A 25,413-nucleotide genomic window follows, 5' to 3' on the forward strand; every position below is an offset into this window, starting at 1 on the left:
AGAGCCATTATATTCTACAACCACCTAAAAGGAAGCGATTCCCAAACCTTCCATAACAAAGCCATCACCTCCAGAGAGATGAACCTGGAGAAGAGTCCCCTAAGCAGCAAGCTGTTCACAAACACAAACAAACCCCACAGAGCCCCAGGACAGCAACACAATTACACCCAACCAAATCATGAGAAAACAAAAACATAATTAGTTGACACATTGGAAAGAATTTACCAAAAAACAGAGCAAAGTAGAATGCTATTTTGCCCTAAACAGAGAGTACACAGTGGCAAAATACCTGGTGAAATTCCACAGTGTGCAATCACAGCAGCAAGATTTGTGACCTGTTGCCACAAGAAAAGGGCGACCAGTGAAGAACAAACACCATTGTAAATACAACCCATATTTATGTTGAATTATTTTCCATTTTGTACTTTAACTATTTGCACATCATTATCAAATAAAATAAAATAAAATGTGATTTGCACATGCGCCGAATACAACAGGTGTAGACATTACAGTGAAATGCTTACTTATAAGCCCATAACCAACAATGCAGTTGAATAATTTTTTTTTAATAGCAAATATTTAAAGAGCAGCAGTAAAATAAAATAACAGTAGGGAGGTTATATACAGGGGGTACCGGTACAGAGTCAATGTGCGGGGGCACCGGTTAGTCGAGGTAATTGAGGTAATATGTACATGTGGGTAGAGTTAAAGTGACTATGCATAAATAATAAACAGAGTAGCAGCAGCGTAAAAGAGGGGGTTGGGGTGGGGGGGCAATGCAAATAGTCCGGGTGGCCATGATTAGCTGTTCAGGTGTCTTATGGCTTGGGGGTAGAAGCTGTTGAGAAGCCTTTTTAGACCTAGACTTGGCACTCCGGTACCGCTTGCCGTGCGGTAGCAGAGAGAACAGTCTATGACTAGGGTGGCTGGAGTCTTTGATAATTTTTAAGGCCTTCCTCTGACACTGCCTGGTGTAGAGGTCCTGGGTGGCAGGAAGCTTTACCCCAGTGATGTACTGGGCCGTACGCACTACCCTCTGTAGTGCCTTGCGGTCGGAGTCCGAGCAGTTGCCATACCAGGCGATGATGCAACCAGTCAGGATGCTCTCGATGGTGCAGCTGTAGAACTTTTTGAGTATCTGAGGACCCATGCCAAATCTTTTCAGTCTCCTGAGGGGGAATAGGCTCTGTCGTGCCCTCTTCACAACCGTCTTGGTATGTTTGGACCATGATAGTTTGTTGGTGATGTGGACACCAAGGAACTTGAAGCTCTCAACCTGCTCCACTAAATCAAATCAAATCAAATTTGATTGGCCACATGAGCCGAATACAACAGGTGCAGATATTACAGTGAAATGCTTACTTACAGCCCTTAACCAACAATGCATTTATTTCTAATAAAAAAAGTAAAACAAAACAACAACAAAAAAGTGTTGAGAAAAAAAGAGCAGAAGTAAAATAAAATAACAGTAGGGATGCTATATATACAGGGGGGTACCGGTGCAGAGTCAATGTGCGGGGGCACCGGCTAGTTGAGGTAGTTGAAGTAATATGTACATGTGGGTAGAGTTAAAGTGACTATGCATAAATAATTAACAGAGTAGCAGCAGCGTAAAAAGATGGGGTGGGGGTGGGGGGCAGTGCAAATAGTCCGGGTAGCCATGATTAGCTGTTCAGGAGTCTTATGGCTTGGGGGTAGAAGCTGTTGAGAAGTATTTTGGACCTAGACTTGGCACTCCGGTACCGCTTGCCGTGCGGTAGCAGAGAGAACAGTCTATGACTAGGGTGGCTGGAGTCTTTGACAATTTTGAGGGCCTTCCTCTGACACCGCCTGGTATAGAGGTCCTGGATGGTAGGAAGCTTGGCCCCAGTGATGTACTGGGCCGTATACACCACCCTCTGTAGTGCCTTGCGGTCGGAGGCCAAGCAGTTGCCATACCAGGCGGTGATGCAACCAGTCAGGATGCTCTTGATGGTGTAGCTGTAGAATTTCTTGACGATCTGAGGACCCATGCCAAATATTTTCAGTCTCCTGAGGGGCAATAGGCTTTGTCGTGCCCTCTTCATGACTGTCTTGGTGTGTTTGGACCATGATTGTTCGTTGGTGATGTGGACACTAGCTCTCAACCTGTTCCACTACCGCCCCGTCGATGAGAATGGGGGCGTGCTCAGTCCTCTTTTTTTTCATGTAGTCCACAATCATCTCCTTTGTCTTGGTCACGTTGAGGGAGAGGTTGTTATCCTGGCACCACACGGCCAGGTCTCTGACCTCCTCCCTATAGGCTGTCTCATCGTTGTCTGTGATCAGGCCTACCACTGTTGTGTCGTTGGCAAACTTAATGATGGTGTTGGAGTCGTGCCTGGCCGTGCAGTCATGGGTGAACAGGGAGTACAGGAGGGGACTGAGCACGCACCCCTGAGGGGCCCCTGTGTTGAGCATCAGTGTGGCAGATGTGTTGTTACCTACCCTTACCACCTGGGGGCGGCCCGTCAGGAAGTCCAGGATCCAGTTGCAGAGGGAGGTGTTTAGTCCCAGGATCCTTAGCTTAGTGATGAGCTTTGAGGGCACTATGGTGTTGAATGCTGAGCTGTATTCAATGAAAAGCATTCTCATGTAGGTGTTCCTCTTGTCCAGGTGGGAAAGGGCAGTGTGGATTGCAATAGAGATTGCATCATCTGTGGATCTGTTGGGGCGGTATGCAAATTGGAGTGGGTCTAGGGTTTCTGGGATAATGGTGTTGATGTGAGCCATGACCAGCCTTTCAAAGCACTTCATGGCTACAGACGTAGTCATTTAGGCAGGTTATCTTAGTGTCCTTGGGCACGGGGACTATGGTGGTCTGTTTGAAACATGTTGGTATTACAGACTCAGTCAGGGACATGTTGAAAATGTCAGTGAAGACACTTGCCAGTTGGTCAGCACATGCTCGGAGTACACGTCCTGGTAATCCGTCTGGCCCTGCGGCCTAGTGAATGTTGACCTGCTTAAAAGTCTTACTCACATCGGCTATGGAGAGCGTGATCACATAGTCATCCGGAACAGCTTGGTCTCTCATGCATGCTTCAGTGTTGCTTGCCTCGAAGCGAGCATAGAAGTGGTTTAGCTCGTCTGGAAGTCTTGTGTCACTGGGCAGCTTGCGGCTGTGCTTCCCTTTGTAGTCTTTAATAGTTTTCAAGCCCTGCCACATCCGACAAGCGTCAGAGCCGGTGTAGTACGATTAAATCTTAGTCCTGTATTGACTCTTTGCCTGTTTGATGGTTCGTCGGAGGGCATAGCGGGATTTCTTATAAGCGTCCGGGTTAGAGTCCCGCTCCTTGAAAGCGGCAGCTCTACCCTTTAGCTCAGTGCGGATGTTTCCTGTAATCCATGGCTTCTGGTTGGGGTATGTACGTACGGTCACTGTGGGGACGACATCATCGATGCACTTATTGATGAAGCCAGTGACTGATGTGGTGTACTCCTCAATGCTATCTGAAGAATCCCGGAACATGTTCCAGTCTGTGCTCGCAAAATAGTCCTGTAGCTTAGCATCTGCGTCATCTGACCACTTTTTTATTAACTGAGTCACTGGTGCTTCCTGCTTTAGTTTTTGCTTATAAGCAGGAATCAGGAGGATAGAGTTATGGTCAGTAGTCATTTAGGCAGGTTATCTTAGTGTCCTTGGGCACGGGGACTATGGTGGTCTGCTTGAAACATGTTGGTATTACAGACTCAGTCAAGGATATGTTGAAAATGTCAGTGAAAACACTTGATATCTCCGTCTCTTTCTCTTGCGAATTACGGGGATTTGGGCCTTGTCAGTTGTCTGTAGGATATCCTTCACATACGACTCGTTGAAAAAACAATCTTTGTCTATGAGGTGAATAATCGCTGTCCTGATATCCAGAAGCTATTTTTGGTCATAGGAGACGGTGGCAGAAACATTATGTACAGAATAAATTACAAATAACGCGAAAAAAACACACATAATATTACAATTGGTTAGAGGGCTTTGAAACGGCTGCCATCTTCTTCGGCGACACTTCTGTATATAACACTGTATATAGACATAGTATGACATTTGAAATGTCTTTATTCTTTTGGAACTTTTGTGAGAGTAATGTTTGCTGTTAATTTTTTCTTGTTTATTTCACTTTTGTTTATTATCTATTTCACTTGCTTTGGCAATGTCAACATAAGTTTCCCATGCCAATAAAGCCCCTTCAATAGAGAGAGAGAGAGAGAGAGAGAGAGAGAGAGAGAGAGAGAGAGAGAGAGAGAGAGAGAGAGAGAGAGAGAGAGAGAGAGAGAGAGAGAGAGAGAGACAGAGAGAGAGAGAGAGAGAGAGAGGGAGAGAGGGAGAGAGAGAGAGAGAGAGCGAGAGAGGGAGAGAGGGAGAGAGAGAGAGAGAGAGAGAGAGAGAGAGAGAGAGAGAGAGAGAGAGAGAGAGAGAGAGAGAGAGAGAGAGAGAGAGAGAGAGAGAGAGATGTAAATACCCTTAGGGAAGCTCTCTAACAGACAACCCAACTATACAGTACACAGCACTCCACAGAAAGGCAGAAATGCAGAAAGTCAGCACGATGGATTCTGACACTTGATGAGTATATCTGAGGGCCAAAGCTACAAAGAATAAAACAATACAATCTCTCAGGGATTCCACTGACAACTCTATGGAAATTCACAGCTTAATTATTCATAGGGCGAGACAAAGTAGAGGGAATGTGTGAGTATGTGTGAGCCTGTGTGTGTGCGAGTGTGTGTAGATGTGTAACTAGGTATGTATGTGTGTGTGTGTGTGGTGTGTGTGTGTGTGTGTGTGTGTGTGTGTGTGTGTGTGTGTGTATTTAGCATATACAGTTCATTCTGAAAGTATTCAGACCACTTAACCTTTTCCACATTTTGTTACGTTACAGCCTTATTCTAAAATGGATGAAATTAGTTTTTTCCCTCATCAATCTACACACAATACCCCATAATGACAAAGTGAAAACAGATTTTAAAATTTTTTTTGCAAATGTATTAAAAATAAAAACAGAAATGCCTTATTTACATAAGTATTCAGACCATTTGCTATGAGACTCGAAATTGAGCTCAGGTGCATCCTGTTTCCATCGATCATCCTTGAGATGTTTCTACAACTTGATTGGAGTCCACCTGTGGTCAATTCAATTGATTGGACATGATTTGGAAAGGCACACACCTGTCTATATAAGGTCCCACAGTTGACAGTGCATGTCAGAGCAAAAACCAAGCCATGAGGTCGAAGGAATTGTCCGTAAAGCTCAGAGACAGGATTGTGTCGAGGCACAGATCTGGGGAAGGGTACCAACAAATGTCTGTAGAGTTGAAAGTCCCCAAGAACATAGTGGCCTCCATCATTCTTGAATGGAAGAAGTTTGGAACCACCAAGACTCTTCCTAAAGCTGGCCGATCTACCACCTCTGGAGAGACCTGAAAATAGCTGTGCAGCAACGCTCCCGATCCAACCTTACAGAACTTGAGAGGATCTGTGCAGAAGAATGGGAGAAACTCCCCAAATACAGGTGTGCCAAGCTTGTAGCATCATACCCAAGAAGACTCGAGGCTGTTATCGCTACCAAAGATGATTCAAAAAAGTACTGAGTAAAGGGTCTAAATACTTATGTAAATGTCACATTTCCGGTATTTATTTATATTACATTTGCAAAAATTTCTAAAAACGTTGTTTTGTCATTATGGGGTATAGTGTGTAGATTGATGAGGGGGAAAAAACTATTGAATCAATTTATAATAAGGCTGTAATGTAACAAAATGTGGAAAAAGTGAAGGGGTCTGAATACTTTCAGAATGCACTGTAGGTGTATGTGCAAAATAGCAAAATGTTAATACACGCACACACACACATACCGTTTTGTATTGCTATCATTATGGGGACCAAATAATTGATTCCCATCCAAAATCCTATTTTCCATAACCCCTAACCCTACATCTAACCCTAACCCTAACCTTAACCATAACCCTAACCTTAACCTTAACCCTAAACCTTAACCCCAATCCCCTAACCCTAAAACTATACCTAGAGAGGACAGAGAGAGAGGAGGACAGAGAGACAGGAGGAAATAGAAAGAGGAGGAGCATGAGAAAGAGGAGGACAGAGAGAGAGGAGGACAGAGAGAGAGGAGGACAGAGAAAGAGGAGTACAGAGAAAGAGGAGGACAGAGAAAGAGGAGGACAGAGAAAGAGGAGGACAGAGAAAGAGGAGGAAAGAGAAAGAGGAGGAGCATGAGAAAGAGGAGGACAGAGAGAGAGGACAGAGAGAGAGGAGGACAGAGAGAGAGGAGGTCAGAGAAAGAGGATGACAAAGAAAGAGGAGGACAGAGAAAGAGGAGGACAGAGAAAGAGGAGGACAGAGAAAGAGGAGGAAAGAGAAAGAGGAGGAGCATGAGAAAGAGGAGGACAGAGAGAGAGGAGGACAGAGAGAGAGGAGGACAGAGAAAGAGGAGGACAGAGAAAGAGGAGGACAGAGAAAGAGGAGGACAGAGAAAGAGGAGGAAAGAGAAAGAGGAGGAGCATGAGAAAGAGGAGGACAGAGAGAGAGGAGGACAGAGAGAGAGGAGGACAGAGAAAGAGGAGGAAAGAGAAAGAGGAGGAGCACAGAACGAGAGAAAGAACAACAGATAAAAAAAAGTGATATAGAAAGAACAGGAAGAAACTAAAGAGAACAGTTGAACTTACGATGTGGAGCATGAGATAGTCTCCCAGACCCGGAGCGCTGTCTATCCGGACCAGGATGCCGTCCTTCAGGGAGGTACTGAACCCTACGGTCAGCCTGTCTGAACGTGTGCTGGGCCTCTCGTTGGCTGGCCACTTGAACGTGATGAGGCCTCCTCCTTTCCCGAAGATATAGGTGGTCCCAGCTGAGGAGGAATACGAGAGAGAGAGAGAGAGAGAGAGAGAGAGAGAGAGAGAGAGAGAGAGAGAGAGAGAGAGAGCATGAGCTGAAAGGTTTAGACCAGATGGAGATGATTCAAATATTTATATTATGGTGTTGATTATTGGTGTTTGTTCTGTTGTTATTCTGTAGTTGTTCTGAGTGTTTGCTTTGTCTGTGTTGTTCTGTGTTCATGTAAAGAAACCAAAATTACGATTACTACAGTGTACGTTGAAGAGATATTCTTTGTTACTTTCCTTATGCACACACACACACACACACACACACACAGACATACACACAAGCACACACACTCGCACACACAGGCATACACACAAGCACACACACCCGCCAGAAACTATGATAGCAGTGAACTGTGATGTGTGATGTACATGGCCAAATGAATACACCGCGAAGCACAGGAGCCAAACACCATTCATTTTTGTTAGCGGCAGCAGACGTCTCTCCCCCATTGCTCTCCAGTCATGTTTTAAACCGCCTCCATGGGAAATACTGCGACCTGTACAAGTTAAATATATCTCCCTCCAAAAGGAATTAGCTGTATAGATTTTGACTCATTAATTCTCCAGTTCACATGTATTATTGAAGAGAAGACCGCAGGAGGACGTCTTTTGAAATCCAGCCATACTCCTCCGAAAAGAAACAGACAGACTCAGTTTCTGTCGCTTTAGAGAAGATAAATAGTCATTTTTGAGAGAGACAATTTATTGGCATGACTTTTATGTGCGTTTGTGTGAACGTATGTACAGTATAGCTTGCTTATGTGAAAATATGCACTTTGTGTGTGCGTGCGTGTGTGCGTGTGTGTGTGTGTGTGTGTGTGTGTGTGTGTGTGTGTGTGTGTGTAGATAGATAGATAGATAGATAGATAGATAGATAGATAGATAGATAGATAGATAGATAGATAGATAGATAGATAGATAGATAGATAGATAGATAGATAGATAGATAGATAGATAGATAGATAGATAGATAGATAGATAGATAGATAGATAGATAGATAGATAGATAGATAGATAGATAGATAGATAGATAGATAGATAGATAGATAGATAGATAGATAGATAGATAGATAGATAGATAGATAGATAGATAGATAGATAGATAGATAGATATATAGATAGATAGATAGATAGATAGATAGATAGATAGATAGATAGATAGATAGATAGATAGATAGATAGATAGATAGATAGATAGATAGATAGATAGATAGATAGATATATAGATAGATAGATAGATAGATAGTTCATAAAATAATACTAAAAAGGCTGTTGCCTCTATCCCATTAAGACAACACAACACTGCCCTAAGACAACACAGCACGGCCCTAAGACAACACAGCATGGCCCTAAGACAACACAGCACGACCCTAAGACAACACAGCACTGCCCTAAGACAACACAGCACTGCCCTAAGACAACACAGCACGGCCCTAAGACAACACAACACTGCCCTAAGACAACACAGCACGGCCCTAAGACAACACAGCATGGCCCTAAGACAACACAGCACGACCCTAAGACAACACAACACTGCCCTAAGACAACACAGCACGGCCCTAAGACAACACAGCATGGCCCTAAGATAACACAGCACGACCCTAAGACAACACAGCACTGCCCTAAGACAACACAGCACTGCCCTAAGACAACACAGCACGGCCCTAAGACAACACAGCACATCCCTAAGACAACACAGCACGGCCCTAAGACAACACAGCATGACCCTAAGACAACACTTAAAGCCCTATTCAGACGGGATACGTTTTACTGGGGGAGCTCAGGTAATGTAATTATGTACACGAGCACAAATCACCACGTTCAACATTTTAGTCCCGTCTGAATCTGCCACGTCAGTAATTTTTACTTGGCAAGAAGGTTATTATCCCAGCCCTAAAAACCTAGTGTTTTTCGGCAAACTCCAAGGTCCTCTGATAATACTTATCCCATGTGAATCGTCATCTCTGTGTTTTGAGAGATTTTAGAGTTTAACAGGTGATGCATCCAGTTTGGGTAAGAGCATGGGAACAAATTGATAGTTAAAACAAAGTGCTATGCAGGTAGCCTATAGATAAATGATATGTTTTGTCCTATATCAACTTTTCTAGAGCCATACTTCTCTTTTAAAAGATAAAGTGGGCGATATTGTGCCAATGAAATGATACTTTGCTGAATGCGTCAGTTAATTAAATGTCTGCATAGGATCCAGTTCATGGTTCTTATTAATAGATCATTATTATTTTGACTTTCTCTGAACTGAAGGCCATTAGGCCAATATTAGGTGATCCCTAAACATCTGAAATATCTTCACGCCTAGAAGAGCCTCCAGGCTTCCGTCATAACGGTTAATGGGGGGCGGGGGGGGAATTAATTACTGGGCAGTTTGGTAAAACTAATCCTGTCCGAATCGTCCACTGGAAAAAACTGACATGCTGGGGTAATTACATTACTGACATTCTAGGGCCTACGTGTGTGTGTGTGTGTGTGTGCGTGTGCGTGTGCGTGTGAAATAACTGGGGTGAGACACTGTACCCAATGACAGGCCGCTCCTTACAGACTAATCTTCTCTCATCTAATAGGCTTGTTAGGAGGAAGTCCGTTTCTAGGAGAATATGCTCCATGACAGATTGCTGAAAACCAAGAATACGGATATTTACGCTTTTCTACTCGAACGGTATAATAAACGGATGTCGGACACTATTGCTGAATCATCTGACTATGTGACTGTATTCTAATAAACTGTCCAAGAATGGGTTTGGAGATGACTTCTATTGTAATGATATAATACAGTTCACTGACTGAGTGAGTAAGGTCCATGAAACCCTTCATCATGCTTAGAAAAGAGAGTTCGCTAGATAACGCCAGTCTGAGTTTGTCACGCCCTGGCTCTCGGACTCCTGTTATGTTGAGCCAGGGTGTGTTGTTTCTATGTGTTTTGTGTTCTAGGTTGATTATCTAGCTCATGTGTTTCTGTGTTGGCCGGGGTGGTTCTCTGTGGGAACCATACTTAGGCAGCCTGTTTTCCACAGTGTTTTGTGGGATCTTGTTCCGTGTTGGTTTTGTATTGTAACCAAGGACTTCACGTTATCGTTTTGTTCGTGTGGTGAATCTAAATAAAAGTATGTTCACTTATTACGCTGCGCATTGGTCCACTGTGTTCGACGATTGTGACAGAAGATCCCACCATAACTGGACCAAGCAGCGTGTCCAGGAGCCAACGCCAGAGGTGAATCTAATGGATGTCCACCTCGACTGGGTCAAGCAGCGTGTCCAGGAGCCAACGCCAGAGAGGACTCTAATGGATATCAACCTCGACTGGGTCAAGCCGCGTGAGGAGGAGAGAGGTTGGACTTGGGAGCAGAGGCTGGAGAGTCTGGCGAGAGCCATGGAGGCCATAGCCACGGGGGAGAGACGAACCCAAGAAATGTTTAGGGGGGGGCTCACACCGTGGACGACGGGACTGCTGGAGGCAGATAAGGGGCGAGTTAGTGGACGAGGAGAGAAGGCCACCGGGTTACGGGAGCCATTGGCGAGTAGAGGGAAGGAAAATGTAGAGGCACGGCGAGAGGTACTGAGGTGTGTTGCCAGTCCGGTCCGGCCCGTTCCTGATCCCCGGGTAAGGCCAGTGGTGTGTGTTCCCAGTGCGGTCCGGCCTGTTCCTGTCCCTCGCACCAAGCCTGTGATGCGCGTCGCCAGCCCGGTCCGGCCTGTTCCTGCCTCTCGCACCAAGCCTATGGTGCGCGTCGCCAGCCCGGTCCGGCCTGTTCCTGCTCCCCGCACCAAGCCAATGGTGCGCGTCGCCAGCCCGGCCCGGCCTGTTCCTGCTCCCCGCACCAAGCCTGTAGTGCGCTTCGTCAGCCCGGTTCGGCCCGTCCCTGCTCCCCGCACCAAGCCTGTGGTGTGCGTCATCAGCCCGGTCCGGCCTGTTCCTGCTCCCCGCACCAAGCCTGTGGTGTGCGTCGTCAGCCCGGTCCGGCCCGTTCCTGCTCCCCGCACCAAGCCTGTGGTGCGCGTCATCAGTCCGGCACAGCCCGTTCCTGGGTCACCGGTGCCTGGTCAGGTACCGGTCAGCTGCTCCACATCGGAGCCTAAGCAATCCGCTCCACCGATGTCCAGTCCAGCTCCAGCCAGCGGGGCCAGACCGGACCAGGGGCGCTACGGAGGGTGGTGGTCAAGCCCGGAGCCGGAACCGCCTCCGAGGAGGAATGCCCACCCGGCCCTCCCCTGTTCGGTTTATGTTTGGCGCGGTCGCAGTCCGCGCCTTTGGGGGGGGGTACTGTCACGCCCTGGCTCTGGGACTCTGTTATGTTGAGCCAGGGTGTGTTGTTTCTATGTGTTTTGTGTTCTAGGTTGATTATCTAGCTCATGTGTTTCTATGTTGGCCGGGGTGGTTCTCAATCAGAGGCAACGAGTATCAGCTGTTGCTTGTTGTCTCTGATTGGGAACCATACTTAGGCAGCCTGTTTTCCACAGTGTTTTGTGGGATCTTGTTCCGTGTTGGTTTTGTATTGTAACCAAGGACTTCACGTTATCGTTTTGTTGTTTTGTTCGTGTGGTGAATCTAAATAAAAGTATGTTCACTTATCACGCTGCGCATTGGTCCACTGTGTTCGACGATCGTGACAGAGTTACGCAAAGTGTATTGTAAAGTGCATTATCAATAATTAAGCTTAGAGTGACTGTGACTCCTGACATCATAGTCACTGCTTATCGGAATTAGAGAGGGGGATTGCTGAGAAATTGGAAGAAGTCTCATACGATGGCAAGAAACATTTTGAAGATCCACTTTAAGTTACAAGAGAAAACAAATGAGACTATGTCATCACAAGTTTATTTTCTTTATTTGAAGTTTCAACTAACTTTTTTTCCAATTAGTGTAAGCATACTTTGGCTGAATGACAGCAAGATGTTTTAGCATTCAATCACTGAACTAGACACGATGCTGAAGCTTTTAAGACAATTAAAAAGCAGAAAAGTGCCTTCCTTTGTGTATACTGATGAGCATGATGTATTTTCTCTATAATGCGTTCCAGGTACGTGCATAAATGAATAATGTGGCGGAAGGTTTCAAGATGGAGAAAATGGCCTGAACCACTAACAGCTTCATAAAATACATTTTATTTTCAAAGTGAAGACGTGTGCATCTGTAATTAAGTAATGTGGCTTTAAAACTACTAATGGGGATCGTCATAGAAACCTGACAGGCATTCAGATGGGAGACAGCTCTCTGAAATTTGCAATTAGAATTTCCATGAACTGATGCAAAGACTGGTTAATGGCTTTCTAAGAATTGTTTCACAGTGGAGGACAATAGGCAAGCTGACTACCCCAGCCAGATCACCCGTGATACAAGTCAGTATTCGACGTCCGTCCATGTCTGAGGACGTCGGGAGATGACGTTTAAAGCGGCCACTAGGGGCGACAGTGAGCCCTGTTACATTCAATTAGGTTTCAGTTTTGCTCGGGTGTTCTGGAAGGGGATGGCGGATGGCGTAAGCATCTACCTCTGATTCCAAGGTTGCAAGTTTGAATCGAGCGATAGAAAGTGTTTTTGATATTTTTGTTTTAAGCCTATCCCAAATCTTAACCCTTACCTTAACCATTCAGAGTTAATGACTAAACTTAACCTTAAACACTGTGAAATTTGACATTTCGAATAACTTCAAAATGTAACGTTTGAGAAACACGGATGAACATCTAATTCTGACGTGAGACTGTGAGAGCTGGTAGCAGCACTTATCATCGCCCAGTACAACAACTGATAAAAACCTGGCCTTCGATTCCAATAAAACCACCATGGTTTGCTTCTCTGTTGAAGTCCCTACGTGTTTACCTACAGTACGTCTCGACATCACCTTCATCCCAATGGTAAATAGTATATCTGGTTCTAACAGCAGGTCCTTTGTGAAACAGGGACCATTGAAGAGAGAATGATTGATGTTGTTCTGCTTCAGAGTGCACCGCGAAAAGGTAATTCAAAATACCCTAACTGTCGTGCAATCAGAAAGCTGGATCGTTGCGTACCTACGGTAATTACAGAAAACTGCAACAACAACAAAAAATGACAAAGAAAATCAGAAGTCAGAAATCAGAAATGACAAAAATATAGTCATAAAAATATCAGTAGTCATAACTGTGTCTATGAAGGTCCTGCAGGCAACAGGTAGTGAGATCAAACCACTCAGCAGGGAAAGGCTGAAACAAAGGGGAGGTATGTGAAATAATCTGCCTGTAAACAATTGTTGGAATAATGTCTTGTGTCATGCACGAAGTAGATGTCCTAACCGACTTGCCAAAACTATAGTTTGTTAACGAGAAATGTGTGGAGGGGTTGATAAACGAGTTTTAATGACTCCAACCTAAGTATATGTAAACTTCCGACTCCAACTGTATGTATGGGGGGCTATGACTTTTCCAGAGCCCTCCCGTTTCCTCAGCACCTCCTAAGAAACCTTCTCCTTTCCTGGAACTCAAACACCCCAATACTGAGTGTGGTGGATTGGCCCTCCTCACACTGGTTGAAATGATATTACGTAGTAAGGTGTCAATAATAAGGTGTAAGGTGTCAATAATAACACACGCACAAACACACAAGCTTGTGATGAATAGCACACTCCACCGCATGTCTGTGGTGGTTTGCTTTGTTCTATTCTACACACCGCTCATCTCATATTCAATATGAAAACGGAACACACATACAACACTGCCATCATATGTATACATGCATACTAAATATATGTTCACTTGCCTCCACAGACACACACACACGCACACACCAAAATACAGACTTTCCAAGACATAAGTATCTGTACATGTGCACACCCACACAATCCCTGATGTCATACAGTCTCTAGAATGGAAAGCTTTAAGCAGTTCAAGCCCCCCCCCCCATGGGATGATGTTGAGAGAAGAGCACAGGTATTCTGAGAGTTGAGGGATTTGACATCTATCAGCTGAGCAATTGGATTCCAGTTCTCCTTAGACAAAAGACACGTTGGAGTGGGAGTTTAAAGTGAAGACAGAGCGACAAGCCTCCATCTTCCCCTAACCTTCACAAAGCCATCCATTTTGAATGTATCAGCGGTTAGCACGATGACATTAAGACTGATGCATGGAAATTAGGCCAATTAGTTAGATATAAACCGAGCAGAAATCACAGGGAAACTGAGTGGTGAACCATAAAGGGATGCCAAATCAAAACATTTGCTCCCTGTACCCCACAGTACGGTATTATTACCTTCTGTTTCTCCCAGAACGTTAGCTCCCTGTAAACAGCAGAGGAACCATCCAGTCCTATAGGTGGGTTGATATCACTATGAATAAACAGCAGAGGAACCATCCAGTCCTGTAGGTGGGTTGATATCACTATGAATAAACAGCAGAGGAACCATCCAGTCCTGTAGGTGGGTTGATATCACTATGAATAAACAGCAGAGGAACCATCCAGTCCTGTAGGTAGGTTGATATCACTATGAATAAACAGCAGAGGAACCATCCAGTCCTGTAGGTGGGTTGATATCACTATGAATAAACAGCAGAGGAACCATCATTCAGGCCCTGATGATTACACATGGCAGTTATGTACTGCTTGTTGTGTAACAACATGTCTATCTCTTCCCCATAGTTATTCCTCTCCTCTCCTCTCCTCTCCTCTCCTCTCCTCTCCTCTCCTCTCCTCTCCTCTCCTCTCCTCTCCCTCTCCCTCTCCTCTCCTCTCCTCTCCTCTCCTCTCCTCTCCTCTCCTCTCCTCTCCTCTCCTCTCCTCTCCTCTCCTCTCCTCTCCTCTTTATTCCCTCCTTTCCTGTTGTCATTCTGTGACTACAGAGGGAGTAAGGCTCAGAGTGATGGGGAATGAAGATACCGCTCTGCGAGCGAGAGAGGGGAGCAAAGAGGAGGGGTGAGGGAGGTATATTGGAGTGGAGGGAAGAGGAGGAGGAGGGAGGAGGGAGGTAGATTGGAGGGGAGGGTACAGCCGAGCAATATCAAAAGTGTCACCGTGCGGTGAGGCATCAGACTGGGGAGGTAGACAGGAGAGATGGGATTTTGATAGAGCCTGCTTTGCAGATGCCACCTCTAGACCTCCAAATAACATCATTTTCAAAGAAACTGTGTCCACAGTTCTCCCGAGGTGTGCTTCCCCACAGCGACTAAAGTACAGAGAAAAAATTAGGAGGAGAGAAACTCATCCATAGATTGAAGGGGAGAAATTAGTCAACCCAAGAAATGAAGAGGGGGGAGAGAATTGTACAGCGGGGGAAATACACTTCTCTAGCGTTTAACACAGCTTTCCAAGAGACACGACTTTCATGTTAAATATGTCACTTATTTGATTATTCACACATCATCGTTATGTACAAAGATTGTGATTTCTTATCAATCACATGAATCAAATATAACTAGACAGTTGCAGTATTTGATGTAAGTTGAGTGTGCGTGCTGTGGTGCGACCCACAGAATACCCAATAGCCTTGTTTTTTCTGAGACAACAGACCAGTTAGAGTACGAGACGAGACAAAATGAGTCATTGATGCTCCACCACTAGCTGTGGTTAATTTCTCACATGGCGTAGTCAGCAGGGGACTGTTTCACATGGCGTAGTCAGCAGGGGACTGATTCACATGGCGTAGTCAGCTGGGGACTGATTCACATGGCGTAGTCAGCAGGGGACTGATTCACATGGCGTAGTCAGCAGGGGACTGATTCACATGGCGTAGTCAGCTGGGGACTGATTCACATGGCGTAGTCAGCAGGGGACTGTTTCACATGGCGTGGTCAGCAGGGGACTGATTCACATGGCGTAGTCAGCAGGGGACTGATTCACATGGCGTAGTCAGCAGGGGACTGATTCCACTGTTTACACATTGTAGAGTCTAACAGCTTGCCGGACCATCTGTAAGAAATGACTGTGAGGACTGGGGAGAGCTGAGGGAGGTTGCCTTGATAGCCGGGCCGCAGAGCAATGTGCCATTTCAGCATCTCTGTCATCTATTGTGTGCAGTTTGTTTGGTTCTTTGGAAACTTTCATAATTGTAAGTCACAAGTACTTTTTAAAATAAAGGGAGCATTGAAAAGAGTGATAGCTTACATGCCACTTTATGAAAATGCCATTAAAAATATACTAAATCTTATGCAATCAGAAAACAAGACCATTGATTATACAGGATATTGCCAAACATGCAGTAAAACCCACTACATAATGGCCCTGCACTAAAAGCCACTCAATTATAGGTCTTCACTTAAACCCACTAAATTATATGTCTGCACAAAAATGACATTTGACAAGTGTACTGTGCATCAGTAATCCCACGTGTTTACAAAGATGTAAGATACACCTTCAGACTACAGGTAGTAAGATCTAACCGGATTCCCCTTCAGACTACAGGTAATAAGATCTAACCGGATTCCCCTTCAGACTACAGGTAATAAGATCTAACCGGATTCCCCTTCAGACTACAGGTAATAAGATCTAACCGGATTCCCCTTCAGACTACAGGTAATAAGATCTAACCGGATTCCCCTTCAGACTACAGGTAATAAGATCTAACTGGATTCCCCTTCAGACTACAGGTAATAAGATCTAACAGGATTCCCCTTCAGACTACAGGTAATAAGATCTAACCGGATTCCCCTTCAGACTACAGGTAATAACATTTACATTTACATTTTAGTCATTTAGCAGACGCTCTTATCCAGAGCGACTTACAGTTAGTGAATACCTTTTTTTTTTTTTTTTTTTTTTTTTTATACAGGCCCCCCATGGGAAACGAACCCACAACCCTGGCGTTGCAAACGCCATGCTCTATCAACTGAGCTACATCCCTGCCGGCCATTCCCTCCCCTACCCTGGACGACGCTGGGCCAATTGTGCGCCGCCCATGAGTCTCCCGGTCGCGGCCGGCTGCGACAGAGCCTGGATTCGAACCAGGATCTCTAGTAGCACAGTTAGCACTGCGATGCAGTGCCTTAGACCACTGCGCCACTCAGGAGCTAACTGGATCTAACTGGATTCCCCTTCAGACTACAGGTAATAAGATCTAACCGGATTCCCCTTCAGACTACAGGTAATAAGATCTAACCGGATTCCCCTTCAGACTACAGGTAATAAGATCTAACCGGATTCCCCTTCAGACTACAGGTAATAAGATCTAACCGGATTCCCCTTCAGACTACAGGTAATAAGATCTAACAGGATTCCCCTTCAGACTACAGGTAATAAGATCTAACCGGATTCCCCTTCAGACTACAGGTAATAAGATCTAACCGGATTCCCCTTCAGACTACAGGTAATAAGATCTAACCAGATTCCCCTTCAGACTACAGGTAATAAGATCTAACCGGATTCCCCTTCAGACTACAGGTAATAAGATCTAACCGGATTCCCCTTCAGACTACAGGTAATAAGATCTAACCGGATTCCCCTTCAGACTACAGGTAATAAGATCTAACCGGATTCCCCTTCAGACTACAGGTAATAGGATCTAACCGGATTCCCCTTCAGACTACAGGTAATAAGATCTAACCGGATTCCCCTTCAGACTACAGGTAATAAGATCTAACCGGATTCCCCTTCAGACTACAGGTAATAAGATCTAACCGGATTCCCCTTCAGACTACAGGTAATAAGATCTAACCGGATTCCCCTTCAGACTACAGGTAATAAGATCTAACCGGATTCCCCTTCAGACTACAGGTAATAAGATCTAACCGGATTCCCCTTCAGACTACGGGTAATGAGATCTAACAGGATTCCCCTTCAGACTACAGGTAATAAGATCTAACAGGATTCCCCTTCAGACTATAGGTAATAAGATCTAACAGTATGAAAAATGTATGCGCTCACTAACTGTAAGTCGCTCTGGATAAGAGCGTCTGCTAAATGACTAAAATGTAAATGTAACAGGATTCCCCTTCAGACTCCAGGTAATGAGATCTAACAGGATTCCCCTTCAGACTAGACCTAATGAGATCTAACAGGATTCCCCTTCAGACTAGACCTAATGAGATCCAACAGTCCCAGAGGGTAGGATGCCATCAGGGGCCAAAGGAAATATTGATAGTGAGCTTCTATGACAGAAGGATCTGGGAGCTGGGGGAGGTTGGAGTGATAGCGGGGCCACAGACAGAGCACAATGTGCCATCTCAGTGGATTCTGACTCCGCAGGCAGGCAGGCAGGCAGGCAGCGAGGCTACCCTGGGACAGCAGAACTGCTGCTGTCATGGCTTCCCTGAGTCTGCGTGGCTAATCAACAACAGGTGGTATGAAATGGACCGTGGGTAATCAACAATAGGTTGTTTGCAATGGACAGTGGCCTGCTTTGCAGTCTGCTCAGAGGCAGCTGGAAACGGTTTGCTCGGTGTGTGAGCCACTGTGTCAGCAATTCCACCAGGGAATAATATAATAATAATAATATGCCATTTAGCAGACGCTTTTATCCGAAGCAACTTCCAGTCATGTGCGCATACATGTTTACGTATGGGTGGTCCCGGGGATCGAACCCACTACCCTGGCGTTACAAGCGCCATGCTCTACCAATTGAGCTACAGAGGACCACAGGGAAAGCAGCAGTCAAGTCTCTGTTAGCTAAGGTAGCCTACTGTTACTGTAAAGACAGCATGGTAGCCTACTGTTACTGTAAAGACATTATGGTAGACTACTGTTACTGTAAAGACAGTATGGTAGACTACTGTTACTGTAAAGACAGTATGGTAGACTACTGTTACTGTAAATACGGTATGGTAGCCTACTGTTACTGTAAATACGGTATGGTAGCCTACTGTTACTGTAAATACGGTATGGTAGACTACTGTTACTGTAAAGACAGCCAGATGACAGATGAGTTGCAGTGGATCTATGAATATCGTACACCACAGGAGGCTGGTGAGGGAGGATGGCTCATAATAATGACTGGAATTAAGTTAATGGAATGGTATCAAACGCAAGAAAACCATGTGTTTTATCTGTCAATACCATTCCATTAATTCCATTCCAGCCATTAATATGTGCCCGTCCTTCCCAATTAAGGTGCCACCAGCGACCTGTGTCGTACAGCTAAGGTAAAGTTGACCCCTGGTCAGATACTATAAGCAAACTCTAAAGACTACTGGATGCTTACAGGAGGGTGACTGAGAGAGTTTGTTAGGGAATATCTCTCCAGTATGTTGCTAATGAACATCAGATGTTAGACAGAGGATTGGGATGCGTGGAGGATTCTACACAATGGTCCCTACACCTCCACCAACAGCCTTTTTTAATGTAAAGCACGTTGAGTGAGAGGAGATCAGAGGGACATGGTTGGAGCATGAGATAATGGGATAATTAATGGATGACCGTGAGGTTCAATCCCATCACCACGGAAACATGAGTGACGGGGAAGGTCAGAGTTCCGAGTATTCTGAGGTGACGCAAGATTCCTTTCCTTTCAGAAGGAGCCTTAAAATAAAAATAAAATAATTCAGATGAAGAGGGGGGTGGGGACGGGGGGAGGGTGTGTGAGGGGAGATATGAATGGTGGTCTGCTGAACTCACCCACGCCTCACGGGGAACTGACAGAAGAAAGGCTTTGCGCTGTAGGAGAATGGACAGCACCAGAACAGAGAGAGAGAGGTGAACATGGAGAAAGACAGAGAGAGAGAAGTATAAAGGCTCTGCCTCTCCTCTCTCACTCAGCCCCCCTCCAATGAACACTTTGAGACTCAATTCTTATTCAAAAAATGTATAGTCTTATTGTTCTTTAGTAGTAGAGTACTTAGTTTAAATTTGTGTTGCTGTTCCAGCCCATGTGTGTTCTGTATTTTGTCATGTGTTTGTCATGTTTTGTGTGGACCCCAGGAAGAATAGCTGCTGCTTCTTCAACAGCTAATGGGGATCCCAATAAAAAAATAATCATAACACTGTATCACCAACCAACAAAGTCCATGAGCAATCCATCCGTGCAAAGAGAAAACATGTTGGCTAACCAAACCTGCTTAACGACATCTAGTATATTTCTGGTCATTCTGTGACAGGTAGGCTCTCACACTAATCCCCCACAATCACCGCTGGAGAAATCAAACCCTTTCCACTTGTATCAAAAGCAGCCAAATCCCTTACAACTTTCAACCCAGCTTTAGGGCTTGATTTATTTCCTCTCAGAAAAAAACATAGAACACCTGGCGGGGGATCAGGTCGTTAGCATTTCCGCGATGCCGCTAGCCCCCACACCCCATCGCAGCGTGACACTGATTGTTCACCCCCGATAATGGGCCATTACTTCTACTTTTGTGTTCGTGTTCCCACTGTTGATTTGATAAGATTATATCAAGACAAATAGCACACTTTACAGGGAGCCATTTCGCACAAAAAGGTTGATAAATGTATTTTTCCCCTCTCTCCCTCTAAAGCATGTCCATTTTAAGCGTTCTGTAATCAGATAAAAAAATATATTTAACATTCAGCGGGCTCTTAGAAATCGGATTCATTTTATCTGATAGTATCAGAGGGGACCAATAATGGCTGATACCACACCGTGATTATATAGCAAGGCTTTCCAATTAGTTTCAATTGGAACAATGCGTGTTTGAATTTCCTCCCTCAAAAAATCTTGTTGTTCTTAACTACATCCTAGAGATTTTCTCAAAGACACAAATTCAGTAGGGCGTACAAGACAAGGCAATAACCTGGTCCTTAGAGGGGGTTTCTGTCTGAGATGTTGGCCTTTCTATAATCTGGAGTATCAATAATGTGTGACTTAATGGTCATGTTCTCCTGGTCTTCGTGGTCTCGCTCTATAACGTAACATAAATCCCCATTAGAGTGCTTTTCAGGGTGTATTGGGGCCTCAAACTCTGGCTCACATTCACAGCCCCCTTCCTGGTCGTTGTCATGACAGCAGCTGACTTAAGAAGATATTGGTGACAAAGGGAGAGGAGGAAATCGAGATATAACCTGAAGTACAAAACTCTGTTGGTTTTTCATCGCCATCCAAACCTCTGTAGACCACAGGAGGTTGGTGGTACCTTAATTGGGGGAGGACGGGCTTGTGGTAATGGCTGGAGCTGAATCAGTGGAATGGTATCAAATACATCAAACACATGGTTCCTATGGTTTCCGTGGTTTCCATGTGTTTGATGCCATTCCATCTGCTCCGTTCCATACATTATTATGAGCCGTCCTCCCCTCAGCAGCCTCCACTGCCCTAGACTGTTAACTACACTATACATACAAAAGTATGTGGACACCCATTCAAATTAGTGGATTCTATTTCAGCCACACCCATTGCTGACAGGTGTGTAAAATCGAGCACACAGCCATGCGATCTCCATAGACAAACATTGGCAGTTTAATGGCCTTACCGTCATAGGATGCCACATTTCCAACAAGTCAGTTCGTCAAATTTCTGCCCTGCTAAAGCTGCCCCGGTCAACTGTAAGTGGAAACTTCTAGGAGCAACAACGGCTCAGCTGCGAAGTGGTAGGCCACACAAGCTCACAGAACGGGACCGCTGAGTGCTGAAGCGCGTAGCGCATAAAAATAATCTGCCCTCGGTTGCAACACTCACTACCGAGTTCCAAACTGCCTCTGGAAGCCACATCAGCACAACAACTGTTCGTCGGGAGCTTCATGAAATGGGTTTCCATAGGAAGAGCAGCTGCACACAAGCCTAAGATCACCATGCGCAATGCCAAGCGTCGGCTGGAGTGGTATAAAGCTTGCCGACATTGGACTCTGGAGCAGTGGAAATGCATTGTCTGGAGTGATGAATCGCACTTCACCATCTGGCAGTCCGACGGACGAATCTGGGTTTAGCGCAAACAGGCGAACACTACCTGCCCAAATCTATAGTGCCAACTGTAAAGTTGGAGGAGGAATAATGGTCTGGGGCTGTTTTTCATGGTTCGGGCTAGGCCCCTTAGTTCCAGTGAAGGGAAATCTTTTACGCTACAGAATACAATGACATTCTAGACGATTCTGTGCTTCCAACTTTGTGGCAACAGTTTGGGGAAGGCCCTTTCCTATTTCAGCATGACAATGCCCCCGTGCACAAAGCGAGGTCCATACAGAAATGGTTTGTCGAGATCGGTGTGGGAGAACTTGACTGCCCTGCGCAGAGCCTTCCCAGAACAGTGGAGGCTGTTATAGCAGCAAAGGGGGGACCAACTCCATTTTAATGCCCATGATTTTGGAATGAGATGTTCAACGAGCTGGTGTCCACATACTTTTGGTCATGTAGTGAATGTTGGTTTTCGTCACTTCAATACAATAGGAATATAATTTATGGAATCAAGAACAACTAACTGGAGCAGTGACCGAGAGAGAATGAGACGGAGAACGTGAGAGGAAGAGAGAGAGAGGAAAAGCAAGAGAGACAGAAGCAATGAGAGAGAGGAACAAAATAGGGACCCATTTAGAGAGAAAGTGAGAGAAGAAGAGTAAGAGGTAGATAGAGAGAAGCTGAGGAGCCCCCCCTCTTTCTCTCTCTACCTCTCTCGCTCTCTACCTCTCTCTCTCTCTCTCTCTCTCTCTCTCTCTCTCTACCTCTCTCTATACTTCTCTCTCTCTCTCTCATCTCTCTCTCTCTCTCTCTCTCTCTACTCTCTCTCTACCCCCTCTCCTCTCATCTCTCTCTCTCTCTCTCTCTCTCTCTCTCTCTACCTCTCTCTCTCTCTCTCTCTCTCTCTCTCTCTCTCTCTCTCTCTCTCTCTCTCTCTCTCTCTCTCTCTCTCTCTCTCTCTCTCTCTCTCTCTCTCTCTCTCTCTCTCTCTCTCTCTCTCCAGTTTACTTAGTGTTTTGGGCTTAATGTGGATCAGAGGGTGTGACTCCATCTGATGTTTATCTAACTGAGATGCCGCTCCTCTCCTTACCTGCCATCCTATCCGGTGTGTGTGAGATGGAGCTCCTATTTTGTGCCATGGCATGTGGGAACACCACAATACTACCACACTGCCGCAGCAGCTCTGGATCTAGTGGTCTAGTCAGGGATGTTGAATGAAACTGATAAACAGCGTTTGTACATCCTCGGATGCTCACCAATAGCTCCTGCTCACTATTATCCCTTTGCACACACATTACACTATTAAACTATTATTATTATTATTAAATATTAAACTATTACACATATGAGAGGAGGAGGAGGAGGAGGAGGAGGAGGAGGACAGAGAGGGAAGTAGGAAGAGAGAAACTGGGAGAGAAGATTGAAAAAGAAAGAGAGAGAGAGCAGGCAGGCAGGCCAGAGGTAGTATGGTGTGTTAGTCCCAGATAGAGGTAGTATGGTGTGTTAGTCCCTGATAGAGGTAGTATGGTGTGTTAGTCCCAGATAGAGGTAGTATGGTGTGTTAGTCCCTGATAGAGGTAGTATGGTGTGTTAGTCCCTGATAGAGGTAGTATGGTGTGTTAGTCCCTGATAGAGGTAGTATGGTGTGTTAGTCCCAGATAGAGGTAGTATGGTGTGTTAGTCCCAGATAGAGGTAGTATGGTGTGTTAGTCCCTGATAGAGGTAGTATGGTGTGTTAGTCCCAGATAGAGGTAGTATGGTGTGTTAGTCCCTGATAGAGGTAGTATGGTGTGTTAGTCCCTGATAGAGGTAGTATGGTGTGTTAGTCCCTGATAGAGGTAGTATGGTGTGTTAGTCCCTGATAGAGGTAGTATGGTGTGTTAGCCCCTGATAGAGGTAGTATGGTGTGTTAGTCCCTGATAGAGGTAGTATGGTGTGTTAGTCCCTGATAGAGGTAGTATGGTGTGTTAGTCCCTGATAGAGGTAGTATGGTGTGTTAGTCCCTGATAGAGGTAGTATGGTGTGTTAGTCCCTGATAGAGGTAGTATGGTGTGTTAGTCCCTGATAGAGGTAGTATGGTGTGTTAGTCCCTGATAGAGGTAGTATGGTGTGTTAGTCCCTGATAGAGGTAGTATGGTGTGTTAGTCCCTGATAGAGGTAGTATGGTGTGTTAGTCCCTGATAGAGGTTAGTCCCTGATAGAGGTAGTATGGTGTGTTAGCCCCTGATAGAGGTAGTATGGTGTGTTAGTCCCTGATAGAGGTAGTATGGTGTGTTAGTCCCTGATAGAGGTAGTATGGTGTGTTAGTCCCTGATAGAGGTAGTATGGTGTGTTAGTCCCTGATAGAGGTTAGTCCCTGATAGAGGTAGTATGGTGTGTTAGTCCCTGATAGAGGTAGTATGGTGTGTTAGTCCCTGATAGAGGTAGTATGGTGTGTTAGTCCCAGATAGAGGTAGTATGGTGTGTTAGTCCCAGATAGAGGTAGTATGGTGTGTTAGTCCCTGATAGAGGTAGTATGGTGTGTTAGTCCCTGATAGAGGTAGTATGGTGTGTTAGCCCCTGATAGAGGTAGTATGGTGTGTTAGTCCCTGATAGAGGTAGTATGGTGTGTTAGCCCCTGATAGAGGTAGTATGGTGTGTTAGTCCCTGATAGAGGTAGTATGGTGTGTTAGTCCCTGATAGAGGTAGTATGGTGTGTTAGTCCCTGATAGAGGTAGTATGGTGTGTTAGTCCCTGATAGAGGTAGTATGGTGTGTTAGTCCCTGATAGAGGTAGTATGGTGTGTTAGTCCCTGATAGAGGTAGTATGGTGTGTTAGTCCCTGATAGAGGTAGTATGGTGTGTTAGCCCCTGATAGAGGTAGTATGGTGTGTTAGTCCCTGATAGAGGTAGTATGGTGTGTTAGTCCCTGATAGAGGTTAGTCCCTGATAGAGGTAGTATGGTGTGTTAGTCCCTGATAGAGGTAGTATGGTGTGTTAGTCCCTGATAGAGGTAGTATGGTGTGTTAGTCCCAGATAGAGGTAGTATGGTGTGTTAGTCCCTGATAGAGGTAGTATGGTGTGTTAGTCCCTGATAGAGGTAGTATGGTGTGTTAGTCCCTGATAGAGGTAGTATGGTGTGTTAGTCCCTGATAGAGGTAGTATGGTGTGTTAGTCCCTGATAGAGGTAGTATGGTGTGTTAGTCCCTGATAGAGGTAGTATGGTGTGTTAGTCCCTGATAGAGGTAGTATGGTGTGTTAGTCCCTGATAGAGGTAGTATGGTGTGTTAGTCCCAGATAGAGGTAGTATGGTGTGTTAGTCCCTGATAGAGGTAGTATGGTGTGTTAGTCCCTGATAGAGGTAGTATGGTGTGTTAGTCCTGATAGAGGTAGTATGGTGTGTTAGTCCCTGATAGAGGTAGTATGGTGTGTTAGTCCCAGATAGAGGTAGTATGGTGTGTTAGTCCCAGATAGAGGTAGTATGGTGTGTTAGTCCCAGATAGAGGTAGTATGGTGTGTTAGTCCCTGATAGAGGTAGTATGGTGTGTTAGTCCCAGATAGAGGTAGTATGGTGTGTTAGTCCATGATAGAGGTTAGTCCCTGATAGAGGTAGTATGGTGTGTTAGTCCCTGATAGAGGTTAGTCCCTGATAGAGGTAGTATGGTGTGCTAGTCCCTGATAGAGGTAGTATGGTGTGTTAGTCCCTGATAGAGGTAGTATGGTGTGTTAGCCCCTGATAGAGGTAGTATGGTGTGTTAGTCCCTGATAGAGGT

The 25,413-nt window shown here is 45.2% G+C and overlaps 1 protein-coding gene across 10 annotated transcripts in view; it reads right to left on the minus strand.

Annotated features, from left to right (window-relative positions):
- The window catches only part of LOC121544597 (neurexin-3a-like), a 647,039-nt gene that overhangs the window by 126,048 nt on the left and 495,578 nt on the right, over positions 1–25,413 (minus strand). For all 10 annotated transcript variants that reach the window (XR_005996136.2, XR_005996135.2, XM_045209074.1 and 7 more), the window contains one exon: positions 6,694–6,875. Coding sequence is in view for 8 of the 10 variants with exons in the window: in XM_045209074.1 (XP_045065009.1) it covers positions 6,694–6,875 (182 nt within the window). In the remaining 2 variants the exon portion in view is untranslated. The remainder of the gene's footprint in view (positions 1–6,693; positions 6,876–25,413) is intronic.

The sequence above is a fragment of the Coregonus clupeaformis genome, chromosome 29, assembly GCF_020615455.1.
Source record: "Coregonus clupeaformis isolate EN_2021a chromosome 29, ASM2061545v1, whole genome shotgun sequence".
Taxonomy (NCBI): domain Eukaryota; kingdom Metazoa; phylum Chordata; class Actinopteri; order Salmoniformes; family Salmonidae; genus Coregonus; species Coregonus clupeaformis.